Source organism: Neopelma chrysocephalum, unplaced genomic scaffold (genome assembly GCF_003984885.1).
Source record: "Neopelma chrysocephalum unplaced genomic scaffold, ASM398488v2 Primary Assembly neopelma1_128, whole genome shotgun sequence".
Taxonomy (NCBI): Eukaryota; Metazoa; Chordata; class Aves; order Passeriformes; family Pipridae; genus Neopelma; species Neopelma chrysocephalum.
In genome coordinates, this window is record NW_020897790.1 from 370,614 (window position 1) to 385,051 (window position 14,438).

At 45.0% G+C, this 14,438-nt stretch overlaps 2 protein-coding genes and 1 long non-coding RNA gene across 5 annotated transcripts in view; 1 reads left to right on the forward strand and 2 right to left on the reverse strand.

Moving 5' to 3' along the window:
- Window positions 1–8,716, reverse strand: part of BMP2K (BMP2 inducible kinase) — a 41,873-nt gene extending 33,157 nt beyond the window's left edge. Inside the window, exon 1 of one of the 3 annotated variants that reach the window (XM_027698447.1) lies at window positions 8,329–8,716. In XM_027698447.1, the coding sequence (XP_027554248.1) occupies window positions 8,329–8,479 (151 nt within the window). In that variant the 5' untranslated portion in view covers window positions 8,480–8,716. Of the gene's footprint in view, window positions 1–3,087; window positions 3,307–6,072; window positions 6,197–8,328 lie in introns of those variants that run through there. The other 2 variants (XM_027698449.1, XM_027698448.1) reach the window with 2 other exon arrangements.
- LOC113974898 overlaps window positions 1–14,438 on the reverse strand; it is a 423,368-nt gene that overhangs the window by 364,969 nt on the left and 43,961 nt on the right. The window lies entirely within an intron of this gene.
- On the forward strand, window positions 9,121–9,925 carry LOC113974905. The gene is made up of 2 exons (XR_003536687.1): window positions 9,121–9,662; window positions 9,807–9,925. It is a non-coding gene; the product is annotated as an uncharacterized LOC113974905 (long non-coding RNA).

The window sequence follows — 14,438 nt, forward strand, 5'->3', positions numbered from 1 at the left end:
TGCCCTTTCCTGCGTGTTTTCCTCCACCCTGGCTCTGTTCAGAGACCCAGTTTCACAGCTGACCCCACCCACACCCAAGATATCCCACTGCAACTACTTAAAAGTAACCAATCTAGACAAGCGTGAGCAAGGAATATGCGAAGCAAGAGAGGAAGGCAAAGGTTTCTACTTTCTTAACCAGTAGACAAACACTCCAAGAGACTAAAATCCATTCCCAAGACAACCAGGAAAGCAGGAGAAGAGGAATTCATGTTCCTCTCTTGTCAGTAGCTAGACAATGATAAAGAAAAACACAGACCGTCTCCTTTCAGAGAAGAGGTTTCACGCTCACCACCTGCCTTTCTCCACTGGAGAGAAGAACACAGGGCGAGCCGACTCTGCTGCAGCAGAATGACAGACCAGAGATGATGTGACCTGCATCAGTGCACGGCTGCTTGGCATCACTGGGACCTGCAAACTCCCCTCAGACCCCCAGCTCCGGATACCAGAACTGTGCAAATGCTCCTAACACTTCAGGATGCAGCTGTTCAGCCACCACATTAACAGCTTTTAAGCTAAAGGGAAGAGGGATGAGGAAAACAAAACAGATGCCTGCATAGGACGGCACCTCGGGCGATAAGGATGCAATGAGGCGACTGACCACGCCTGTGTGGCTGGTCAGTCCCAAGCCTGTCACCTGACTCTTACACTCCAGGCTGGCAGGCACAGAGCATTCATAGTGTCAGTTAACACAGCTCTGCTTACAAACACCAGCTCTGTAGACTGTGGCAGCCTGCTCAGCTACAATGTTACAGAGGCAAAAAATAGCTGCAGCAAGTAAAATATAGCACAAGGTTAGGGAATCAGGAGAATCAAGACAAACAAAACACTGTAAACCAAAGCACTGCCAGAGACAAGCAGCACAACCTCTCTGAGCACCTGCAATATTTTCCCTCTGACCCTGAGGTGAAACCTTATTCAGCAAGAAGTGAGACACCCATCAGAGAGCAGGTGTGTGCACATTTACAGCTACAATCAACATCTACAACTGGAAAGACATGGAAGTTCATACAGTTAACATGCTTGTAACAGTACAGGCCTGTAACTGCGTTGCTCCCTAGAGATCTGGTCCCATCTCTGGTAGTAACTCCGGTTCTCCATGCACAGAACAACTGTACAAACCCTTCCACACGGGGAACATACTAATTAATGACTGGCAGCTCTGCTATTACACTAACAACAGCCCTGAGAAATACATATCCTCTTCCCAGAATTACTGGTTTCTAGTTTACACCTGTCTGAAAAGGAATTCCACTGCTTTTAGCTAACATTTGTCTTTTCCATGCTGGCATGCAAAATACTGAGATTTAACTTAAAAAAAACCCCTTTCAGTTAAACCAATAAAACATAACAAAAAAATTTAAGGTCCTGCACAGTTTCTTTTAGAGCCAGGCCTTCTCTTTTCCAGACAGAGCTAACATATCCTCTATTATTTCATGCTACATTACTCTTTGAGGGTGTCCAGGAGCTTCCTAGTGCGACACACACACACACACCCTCCCATTCTGACTACTGTAGCATCAGCATACTTTACCAAAACAGCTCTGCAAGGAAAAAGACAGGTAGATGGCATATGCATTGGTTACATCTGTCCTTTGTCAAAATGCGGCAAAGGAAAGATGGCTTGAATTTGTGCATCATCTTACCGTGACACTACTACAAATCAAGTTCCTTCTCCTGTAATCATGTGACTCTTGGCCACTATCCTGAAAACTTAGTGCAGGATTACCAGATTCCCAGGTACCTGCTCGGTATTTAACTACTTCTGGGCACTCAAAAATGAAATGGATAACATCCTTGAAAAAGAACATAACAATTGTGTGCAGTTCAGAGGTGTAACATGACCTGTCCACATACACACAATGCAGAAAGGAGTGTCCTCAAGGCATGCAAGGACCAATAACTGGATAATCAAGAGCATTAGACCATGTGTCCTAGGAGATGAACTTGGTCTTAGCCGTACAACAGATGCCTTTGTCAGCCTACAGATGTTTCCCAATGTGTTCATTTCCCCATCTGTGTCCCAGAGGCACAAGAGAGCTCTGGAGTGACTGTTGTCCCCAAGTACCACCACAGTGTTGAGCACACCAGCTATGTGATGAGCTAAACTGAACTAGAGCTTTCGTTTTGTGCACTACACTACATGAAAAAGACACCTTTACCTGCATATTGATGTGAGACCGGGATCACATGCAAATCCCCAACCACTTCCTGGTTTGTTTGCCTTCTCCTGACACAGAACACAGCTACATCCTGCAACAGCCAAACAATGCTCTTGTTTCGAGCTGTGATCTGTCTCCACCAGGCCTGAGAAAGCAAGGATGAACCACAAGCCCAACAGCACAGGCTCCCTATCCTTCATCACCCAGAGATCCAAAGCTGGTCCAGGATCTCTGCACCTGCCAAGCTGCAGCTACACTTGCCATAAGGCAGCCATGCCTATTTTTGGGACTGCACAAGAGATCCATGTGTATTGTATTATACTTTCAGCCAAAATGGAAATCAGAAAGTTTGAAGCAGTTGATGCTGCTTTTTGTCCTCTACATCTTCAACTTGAACAAACTATATCTTCTACTCCAATATTAGCAAAGTAAAACTGTTTGAGACAGAATAACAGGGTTGACCTTTAGAGTCGTGTGCAAACACAGATTCAGAAATCTTACACTCTGGAAAAATATCGACATGACCAATCCCAACTCAAATTCCACAACTTATCTTTCCAGACAGCCTTCCAGCTCATAATCCACCTGAACAACTGAACTAGATTACAACTGAAAACAAAACAGCAGCTACTGCAAAGAGCAGCAAGTAACATAACATAACCACTAAATTAATGAAGACGACCAATAATGAACACGTCAGTCACAGGAGGAGACTGCCATGCCCCAGTCGCAACAGAAGTGACCCTGCACCAGGTGTATTCATAAACCTGCCACAAAGATAAGCTGTCCCAGTGTACAGAGTTAAAAATTCGGTCCACGCCACATCGAAACACTTGGAAGTACTAAAGTTCACAGATCCTTTATAATGGCACTTCTCTTTATTTACCTCTCCAGGAGACAGCACAACAAACAAGCCACACCATGTATGAGATGAAGCAGTGTCTGTTGTACATCAGCACCTTTCCGAATTTATAGCAGCTGCTAGAGCGGCATATCCTCCACCTAACTCATTCTAAAGACCTAAAAATCAAGGTATGAAAGGTTAATTGAAGTGGGACTTAGCAAAAGCAAAGAGAACCTTATTCACAACACAAAGTTCGTCAATTTGGATTACTAACTGAACTTCTATTGCTAAGACACAAGGTAGAAAAAACCCCAAAACTGTCACAGCAAAACTTCCAAGACTACCCTTATTCCAGGAATGATTTTGAAAAACTTGGTACACCTCCTGTCTGGACAATAAGCCATTCCACCTTCAGCACTGCTGTGATGTTGATCCTATTTGAAGACTCCCCTTCTTCCCTCAGACAACTAATTGAAGAAAAATCTCCAGGAAAAGACACTTGCACTGAAAATTAAACAGCACAAAAATCTACAAACACACAGCACAAGATCTCACAAAACAGGACTTGAATTCCTCTCCGTTTGGGTGACAGTTTTCTTAGGCCTTGATTGAAACTGTGTGAATTTAAGAGACAAACCAAATCATAAGTATTGTCAAAGTAGTTGCTAAGACTACACACACTCAATTTAAGTAAGGACAGTAGAGCTCACAAGAAGCTCATTCCTTCACTGGTGTAAGAGACTGGAGGAATGACTGACTGGCTCAAAATAACCAGGTGGGAAGTCAGGGGGAACAGGGCGAGCTCTGCATAGGTAGGACAGCCACTGCTCCCTCCCTGTCCCTGGAGCCTTAGCGAATCTCTGGTCCAGTCCAACGTGGTGGGAGCCAACAGCATGATCTGCCCCAAAACGGTGGAGACTGACCCATGGCCTCTGTTAGCCCCAAAATGGCGGGGAGCGCCCCAGGGGCTGGTGTAACCCAGAGCTGTAGAAAGGTTCTCTGGGAGAAAGTCAAGCTGACCCTCAGAGGGGCTAAAAGGGAAGAAAGACATTCACCCTCTGACCAGTTTGTTATTGAGCCTCCTGAGAATTTTGTTGTTTCTCTCACACATGATCCAGAGTGAATCAATAATCTTACCCTAAACCTGCCAAGTGGGATAGGGCTTTACTCTGAGAGCTTGCCCCGTGAGATAAACTATAAAAGAAAGAGCATGCCACTTACAATTTTATAAAGGGAATATTCAAGGCTTTCACTTTTTCTCCCTATTGAAAGGCTCCTTTTCACAGAAAACTATATGAAGCAAACATTCTGTGTTATACAAACATTAAATAATGAACTTATAAGCAATCACCTCTTGAGTGGCTTTTTCCCCTCTTCTCTAGTCCTAGACACAAGGTCAATTAAAAAAGCAACAGCTTCCTAAGCTACAGCAGCAGAAAGCTCAACTCTCCACAGCTCCGGACTCACCACTTTATCAGCCCGAATGATAAAAAATAAACCAGTATACCCACTACCACACAGCTTCTTTGCACATGTACTGGGGCAAAGGAAAGAGATAAAGTTACAGCACAAGAGCAGTAACACACAACAATCACCCCATCCCATCCAGAGCTTCCTGACACTGAAGAGGTAGTTTCCATCCCCTCTGGGTACTTCCAGAGCAAGCTGCACAGTGTCACCCTATTCCTCCTGTGTCAGTGTCTGGCATCTCACCTCTGCTCTCCTAAGCGTGGACTGCCTGGCGAGAGGGTGAACTGCTGGTGGCAGTTTACCAACTGTACTAGAGCTGGACACAGCACTGCTTTATTCTTATAAGATGCAACAGCACATGCCCCACGATTCCATTAATCCAGCCTGAGTGAAAATGAAAAGCAGATGACCGTCTTTCCCTGCCCACAAATGAGCTTCCAAACAAAGTCAGTCAAGTTCAAGAGGGAAGCTGGGAAGTCCAGTGCACATTGCACATGCAGTCTCTTTTTTAACACTTGCAACTGTCTCTGCTTTACATGCACTCGTTAAAACATACCCCATACTAAATTACAACACTTACCATAACCCCTTTGGTCTGCTCGTGGTACTAAGAGAACTTGAAACCTGGCAAGGTTTTATTTATTTATGCAGTTTAAACATCTCAAGCCCTGCCAGGCAATCAAGACAATAAAACAAATTAGCATCTTCCAATGCCTACCCTTACAGAATGCAGAAAAATCAGTTTTACTGCAGTTCTTAAACAAAAAGGAGTTATTGAAGTCTAATCAAGGCAAATAATGAAGTAGTCGTTTCCACATATCAAGTCACAACTTTCTACCTCCTCCTTATTTAAGCCAAAAATGTTTGGGGAACTTGCTAATTTTCAGTTTCCTTTTCACTCTTCACAACATTAACTGTTTTGCATTAACATTTGAGGTCTGTTTAAAAGCATGTTTCATACTTGCCCACTTTCGGTTTGCTGCCATTTCTGAACTTCTTCAATACTGAAGTCCCCATGCACCACCTGTAACTTTCAGCAGAGAACCCTCCATATTTTTGTCACTAAATTTTCCAAACTTCAGCTGAATTGCAGATATTCTTGTTCAACAAAACCACAAAAACAGAAAGCCTTCACTCTCTATCAGTCCTTTATTCCATATAGTTCTACCATTCCCTTGAAATGGATAAGAATTCTACATCAAACCTTAACCCAAACTAACTGCTTTTCCCCCGTATCTGAGAAATAACCCTTAAAAATCAACACCTCCATCCAACAACACACTGACCATTGGGTTATGGAGGCCAAGAAGTCACCACAGGATAGGTATGTTTAAAACAAAAGAAGCCACCCAACTGCCTCCTAACTACAGCACTTCAACTTTATAGCTTCTTTACTTAAAAGGATGCTGTTCCCTTAGATAACATTATATTTATTCAAAAGAACTAGATTATAATGCTCCATACTTCTGCCTTTAAAACACTGAAATAAAATCATCTTATCAAAGACTACAGGAAAAGCACTTTGAAAGCAATTTTGTATCAACGTGGCAAACTTACCAAAGATCCCTCCCTGCAGCCTAACAAGGTCACCACAACTTGAGCCTTAGAGCATCACCACTGATGCTACTCTAATTACCAGGAGCCTCAACCCTCTACAGAACCAGGAGCTGCCTTCCTAAGAACACTCAGAAAAACCTGGAAGGAGGATGGGGTTCAACAATATGAATCAGACACATAATGCTATTAATCCCAATAGCTAAAAAAAAAAAAAAAATACAATATACCATACCACTGCTATCAGAACATCACATATCCCCTATGAAGTAGATTGGTTAAATTCATTAGATTAATTAACTTCACGTGTCATTAACGCTTCATAGCACAAGCTATAACTTGGATATGAACCTCTTAAATGGGATTTCATCCACACTGAGTATCAGCAACTACCTGACAAGTGTAAGAGCCTCAGTTAAACTGGGATTCAGAAACTGAAAGAAAGAAATGCCTTGTGCAAACAGGATAGGGGAAAAAAGTTTGTTCTCTGCCCTCCCAAGAGGAGTTACTAAACAGGGGATTTACAGTGTTCAGTATTAATTACAGATACCAATATGACTCATGTAAGAGCAGTAACATACTTACTACTAATGGTTACTAAGGCAAGGGATTGATTGTCAACAAGTAATTCCTAGATGAAAAGGTACTTTTTGATCCCTAAACTGTTGTGGTCAGTTAGGAGCACCCAAGTGGACACACCCTGTTAAAGCCCAGCTGCTCCCTGGCAATCAGGGAGCTGCCAGTCAGCCCCCCCCGCTCCCTCATGTCCCTGTGACCCCAAACCATGCAGTTACCCCACCTGTTCCTTCCCTCCAGGCCTCTTTGGATCCTCTCTGCTGAACAGCTCTGGTGTTGGCTTGGGGACTTTCCCAAAGATGCAGCAGGCTTACACTGCCCTGACTTTTATCAGTTTTTGTCCCAAGCATCCATATGCAACTTTTATTTCAGACTCTAAAGTAAGGAAGATAATTTGCATAACACTCAAATGTTAAAATTTGGACTCCCTCTGTCCCCAAGCCCTTAAGGACTATCAATTTGTTTCTGCCAGCTAGAGAAAGAAATAAAGTGATCTGTAGTGACTCTTAAAACAGCACAATATGAGAAAACGTTTTAATAATATGCTAAACTGCATCAAGCACTGTGCAATTTCTCTCCTTTCCACTACATATATGGGGTTTGTGTTACCTCTTGAATTTGTCCATGAGCTTATCGTCATTACTTTTTTTAAAAAGTCTCTATCCTGCCACCAGCTCTGCTGAGAAATTCCGGTCTGTCAGACCACAATGACTTGGAAGTAGCTCTCAGCAAGGATCACTCATGCTTTAGGCCATCAGCTATGCTGGTGGATAAGCCCTGACATCATCTTCATACCTCAATTACAAAATATTGCATTCTAAATACTAACCTCCAAATCTGCCATTCTACAATAACCTTTTCAAGATAGCAATGAAAATACAAGTGCTTACTATATGTTCTTATTTTAAACAGTACTATTATCTGCATGCACTTGTTAAAACTATCTCTTAAAATCTTCATCAAGAAATGCACATATGCAACCAAAGTTTACAAGTACATTTACACATAAACTAGTCTGAGCGACACACATAAAAGTGACAGAGGTGAATTATTTTTACCCACAACATCCAAAGCATGTGTTGTAACTACTCAGTAAGTATGAGCTATACAGGTCTAACCCTGAGCTCAGTGACCTGGGAAGTGAATTTATGCATTTTATCCATTGCACGGGTTACCAGCTGTGGGAAACGAAGACCACACTGTTTCCCACACACACAGAGGGCAAAACACAAGTATGGCTGATCTGCTGGTGACCCACTCCAGCTTCTAGCAAAGTCGTACAGCTAACAAAGTCTAGACAATCCTACGACTACATAAACTCACAGGACCCTTCCCGAAGTCCCAGAGGAGGTCGGACACCACGAAGTGCATGTTGACCACAAGAAGCCCAAGCCGAGCACCCCGCAGCAAGGGGAGGCTCTCCAGCGCAAGCTGCCAGCACCGCACCGCCACTCGTGACCCTGACAGCAACCAGCTGCCCTACACCAAGGAAAGCCATGCCTTTTATTTTTGCTGGTTTGTTGTGGTTTTTTCATATTAGCTGGCAGAAGGCTGACACAGGCGCTGGTGACACCTCACCCCGCCTCACTCACCCAGGGCAGCGTGCCGGGGAACTCCGAGCGCACTAAGGAGCCCCCGGCCGAAACAGCAACTCCCAAACCCCCCGCACCGGCCCGTCCTCACCTTCGGCCAGCGGCTCCTCGGGGGTCACCTGGTACCGCCCCACCGCCAGCGCCCTGCCCAGGGCCACGCCGCTGCCGGAGCCGCCGCACGCCGTCCCGCCGCCGCCGCCGCCGCTCCCCTCGGACTTGGGCATGCGGGAAAACTTCTTCATGGCGAGCGGGGCCCCAGCAAGAGCCGGGGAAGAGCCTGAGGCGAGGAGGCGGCGAGGGGGCTGCCCCGCTTCACATGCCGGCCGCGGCCCCGCTTCTCCTCACCCGCCGCCGGCTCCTGAGGGGAGGAGGAGGAGGAAGGCGAAGAGGAAGGAGGAGGAGGAGGAGGAGGAAGGAGGAAGACGGAGCAGCCGCAGCCCCGCCGGCCGGGGCGGCTGAGGGGACGGCGCGCGCTGTGCCGGGAGCGGCCGCCCCGCCGGCGCGCGGCCGCAGAGCGCAAGCGCGGGGCCGCCCCCGCCCCTCGCAGATGAGCCCGCGCGGCCGGAAGTGCGGCCGGGCCGGCACGTGCGGCGGGAGCGAGGCGCGGCGCGAGACCGCCCCCCCCCGCCCCTCAGGGCCCCGCCCTCGCGCGCTCCCTGAGGGGCCAGGGCGGGAGGCGCTGAGGGGACGCGCCCGGCGGGGCGCGCACAGCCCGCAGAGCCCCGCAGCGCCGCTCCCCTCGGGCCTCACCGGCACAGCCCGGAGCGGGACGTGCCCTCGGGAAGGAGTCTGCCAGGATCTGGTGAGGATCGCGGCGGTAAAAATGGCTTTCCACGCCCCGGGGTGTGGGAGCCTCCAGGGTCTGTGGCATGCTTTCTGAAGGGGAATTCCAGGGAGGTCGTGGAGTCCCCCTCTCTGGAGACTTTCCAAACCCACCTGGAGGTGCTGATGTGCCACCTGCTCTGGGTGACCCTGCTTTGGCAGGGGGGTTGGACTGGATGATCTCCAGAGGTCCCTTCCAACCCTAACAGTTCTGGGTTTCTATGAAATAACTGTGAAAAGCGTTCATGACAAGTATGAATTCCAGTGGTGTGTCTCCACAAATACACTATGCAGAGGTTTGAAGGGAACTGGCAGAAAAGAGGTAAAAGGATGGATCTGGACAGGAAACCATCAATGAAATGCAAAATGTTTGTTTTCCCACTGTGAAATGTACTGACCACGTAAATTTCCCTATTAACACTGACAAAACAAACTTGGAAATTTACTAACACAAGCTTGTTTCCCGAGTGAAGTCCTCAGGAAAATAAGAATTGTACTTATAAAACCATTTCTGAACCACAGGAAGCCCTGTGTCCCGCGGTCCCTCGCTGAAGTTTGATTGGAAAGGCTGGAGCCACAGCAGCTGGGGAGCCCCAGACAGAGGTACGTCACTGACAGTGTGCTGCTCCACGGCCAGCCTGGCTGCTGAGGGCACTACTTGTCACAGTTCCATAGAGACAACACCACAAAAACCCCCTGCACTCACAAATCACTTATCTCAAGTTTCCCCTTCAAATCCACATTCAGACTGAAGCCGAACATCATCCAAAAATGGTGAGAGATGACAAGCCTTGAAAAGGTGACTTCATTCCAAGCCTGTTCTCCTTGGGAGTCCCCCCTGTCTAAATAAAGCTGTGGTACTTGTGTATTGTTTTTTTTCCCCTTCCCGAATGCAAGCATACAGTAAAAACAAAACTGATATGGGACACTCTGTCAATCTCTCATATGAATAAATGGAGCTGCATTTTTGGCAGTTACAATGGGAATTTACCAACAAGGCCTTTCCCACAGAACACCTGGGTTTTGGATGGATATCAGTTACAGCCATCAGTTCAGTAAAAACTCTGGAGAAGTCAGAAGTGTAAATCTTTGGGATGACGTGCCGGTAACCAAATTAGTTTCGAGTTAATCATATTGCTACACTCTTAGTGGGTAAGAAAATGACTGTTTATTGAAGTGACAACTTGTCACACATCAAAAGCACCAATAAGCTCTTTGCACTAGCAGTCCCCTTTCTGTAGTCATTGCCATCCTTTCAGTAACAACAGATCAATTTTTCAGCAGCATACGGAGATTAATTCACAGTTTTCCTTGGGAGAGAACGGTATTTTGAGTTCAGATGAAAGGAACAGAGTTCTGTGAGAGGGATGGCATGAGCAGCAGTGTTTGTTAATGAGGGCATTCCTACAGTGAGATATCTTAGAGAAAAAAATGCAGCTAGGCTATAGGCACAGAAGTTTAGTGCCACTGAGTAGTACAATTTTGCTGGTCCTCAGTAAAAATAATGTATTTGCTAAAAGCCACTGTGACTTTGAGAGCAGGACTGGCTTTTAGGTTACCCTGGCGAGTTTTTATTTGGCTTTGGGGTCCCCATCCCCACCCATGTGTTTTTATTCTTTTTAAAGTAAGAGATTATATTATCACTGGATTTATTTATAGGCCAGACAAAATGAGCCCTCTTGTTATACTGGGATTAACGCTGCTAATCTCTGTCGTGGCATCCTGGAGGACACCGAGGTCAGCTCCTGGGCATAGCTGGCAGAGCAGTGTATCAGCACTGCACACTGAGCTGGGAGTGTGCAGTGGCTGCAGGGCTGGCTCACCTCCTGCCAGTGATTTCCAGGAGCCATGGCACAGCTCCCTTGCCTTGTTCCACAGCCCATTCCACCTCAAACCTTGCACCAAATGGTCTTTTTCCCTGGGACACCAGTGTGTTGTGAGGAGGTTTCATGTTATGGATTCCCTTTTATTTAAGTAGAGGTAAAGGAAGTTCAGTAATAAAGACAATTTTGACAGCTCACTTAAAAAATACAGGCCTGGCCCTCTAAGCAGGTGACAGGGGTAATTTTGAATGTGTATATAGGTTCTCTGGCTTTAATTCCTTACCTGAGCAGAACAACGCTTTGATATTTCTAGAAGCTGAGTTAATTTCCAAAAAGGAAGAGTTGTGAGATTTCTTTCAGCAAAGGTATGAAACCCAAAGTAAACTTTGTGCTTCCTTTTTGAAATGAAAACTCTCCTTTGGTTCAGGCAGAGCAGGGATGCCTCGGTCTCCTGTCTCCTGCATCTGGAATGTGTGTGGTAAAAGATCAGAAAGGTCTTTGCACTGCTTGAAAAACAAACAAAACAAATTTCAGTACCCTGAAAGCACCCACAAGCACAGTTATTTTCAGTTTTATGTGAAACAGTAGATGGTCTGAAGAAAAATGCAGTGGCAACAAAAGATCAGAAGGATGAATCCTCAGGTAAGGAGAGATCAGCTACAAAAGGTAGAGGACGTGTGGGATCGTAATGCAGAGGCTGCACTGAAGCCGGGATATCGGTGATCATTCGGGGCAGTGGGGGATGATGGTCTATATCATGTTTTGCTTCTTAAACCTTCAGCTTGATGAGTCGTGAAATCATAGGAGATACTGAGCTTTCATTATTAAAAAATAAAAATAAAAGAGCAATTAAGGTCAGCTTCTGCTTTTTATGATGGTGGAGTCCACACTGAACTTCCACTGCATGAAAACAGGAGAGACAACAAAAAAGTCCCAGCCATGTGCTGTGTATGTCTCCACCACAATATTGGAACGTTTGCCTTCTTCATTCCTTTTATTGCCTGGGGTCTAAAATAGCAACATGTTTTTCCTTTTCTAATAGCTGTGTAATGGCAGAGCTATATGGTGTATAAATGATTCCACTTACTGTCTCTATTCAGCACTTAACATACATCTTGAAGCTCCTGTCCCAGTTAGTGTCACAAAAGCAGGCCTAGAGGGGTTTTTAGTGCAGCAGCAGCTGTACTCTCAGTGTCCAGAGTGTTAGAGTGATTGCTGGTGTCAGAGGGTGTACCAGTGACTTTATTTCCCCACATATAAAATTAATGTAGGAATTAGCTACTCCATTGCAAAATACATTGAAGATTTATGGAGGAAAGCTCTAGCTGAGAACACTGCTTAAAAAATGAAACACCAGATATTTCACATGCACTTGGAGTTGGAAACGTGATGGTTTAATCCTCTTTAAACTGCTGAATAGTTCAAATGCCTGTACCTTGATTACTCAAGCAATTCTCTCCTTACATCTCTCCCTACTCATAACTCTTTCCTCTATACAATACATAAATTGGTTTTAGATCAATCACATGAGAATAAAACAACTTCCTGCAAAAAAGTTAAAAATCCCTTACAGAAAGTAGTTATTAAGGCAAAATAGAAGTAGGGAACTTCCTTTGTGTGGGTGTTGTTTTGGAAATGTCTCGGTGCTTCTGGATAAACTCTTTCCCTTCTAATTACCCAAGTTGAGTGTTAGAAACAAAAGGAAAAAATCTACTCTTACAGAAATATGTTATTTATATATTAAAACTTTAAAAGAAATTGGTAATAGAGGCTCTCAAGGTTCCTCAAGTTCAGGAATTACTGCAGTAAATTTTTGTCAGTAAATTTGGGGGTTTGAGGGTTATTTTCTATTTTGTAATAATTTAGTCAGTGTGAACAAAGCACTGCTGGAGACTGGGTTTGCCCAATAAGCTCTTTTAATTTTCCCTTCTTATCGCTTCATTGTTGCATGTTTATTTTGCTTCTGGTCCCATGAGAGCCGTGAGAAACATCACTTTACACATTGAAGTAGGCTATACAATCTCCCGATCTCAGAAAATACTGTGTCTGAGTTTTGTACTGCTGACCCTGCTGGAGTCTGTTTTAGGCACGGTTACTGAAACCACACAAAATGTTTATGATGAGCTAAAAGCTAAGAAAACCCCAGGAGACAACTGGTTTGGGTTTGGTTTTGCATTTTTTCTAGGATGAAGTCATATCCCAGCTCCACATCCTAGAGGCAGGAGTAGTAATGAAAGGCTTTTTTCCTTTGCTTACTTATATATACAAAGTAGCAGAAAGAGCTTGGTATGTTGTGAAACATGTTGGCATGGAAAATATGTTGACGTGGGGGGAATAAAACCAAAAAGACTGAAGTCACTGGAGCAGAGGGATGGCACAAATCAGGCAGAAAGCAAGTGCATCCTCTGGAGGCTCCCCTGGTTCAGAGGGTCTGAGCAGCGCTGGATGCTTAGCGTTGACCTTGGGAACACAGAAAAGTTCTCATTCCTTTCAGTTTCTATCAGCTAATTCTAATCAGGGAGGAAACAAAGGGAGCTGTGGAAAGCAACTAAGTTGCTGATTTCTGAAGTTGAAATGGAAACAAACTGAGGAGCCAGCTGGAGAAAATAGTCAAGGTGCAAATAGCTGACATCAGCTTTGGTGACACCCAGCGCAGCTCTCATTGACACTGAGGTCAAGAGTCTTTTATTGCAACACGAGATTCGGTCACTTGTACCACAGCCAGCGTTGAGACCAAACAAAATACAAATTCCTTGTTGAGATGACAACCCTTGTCCACTTCAAAACAGTAAGGGAAAGTGGGGAAAACACAAAGCAGCTGTGTCTGTAAGAGTCCTTGGTGAAAATCTGAGAGGAAGGAATAGGAAAGAGGGGTAACAGGCTCAGAATTGTTCGCATCTGACCTGGTAAATTGCTTTACATTTATATTAATCTGTTTCCTTTCTGGAACAGAACAGTCTCCTGTGTTTGTGCTGATGACCAGGCCTCTGGCTTTGTTTGATAGGGTAACATGTTCCTGCTTGCTTTGTAAGAGCAGTCTTAGATCTGTATTGGGCCTCCTGCAGTTGAACCTCTTCCCTGCCTTCCATTGTCCAGGTTCCTGGTTATTCCCAGCTTCCCAGGAGTCCAGTTGATTTCATTCTCTCCTAGAAACAAAGCCTGCTCTCACCCTTTCTTTAACAACTAACTTCTGCGGTCCTAAAAACATCTAAGGATTTTCTTTTATAGAAATGAAGTGTGCTCTGTGCAGCCTTTCGAAGGATGGCCACCATCCCAACTTATGTAATGAATAAGTCTTAGAAAGTTGCTCTCTTCCTTGAAAAAGTTACACGTGACTGAAACACGTGGCCTTTCTCAGCAACTCTTAAACCTCAAGGCACTGTTTATAAAGGGCCTGCTGATAGTACACAGAGATCTGGCTGGTTGGTACAGTGTTCCCAGTCCTGAAAGCTAAACTTTGTTAAAAGAACACTAAACTGCCCAAATTCCAGCACCAATACTACTCTGCTGCTTCTACAACTGCTATTGAGATTAAAAGGACAAAAGGTGAAGGTCA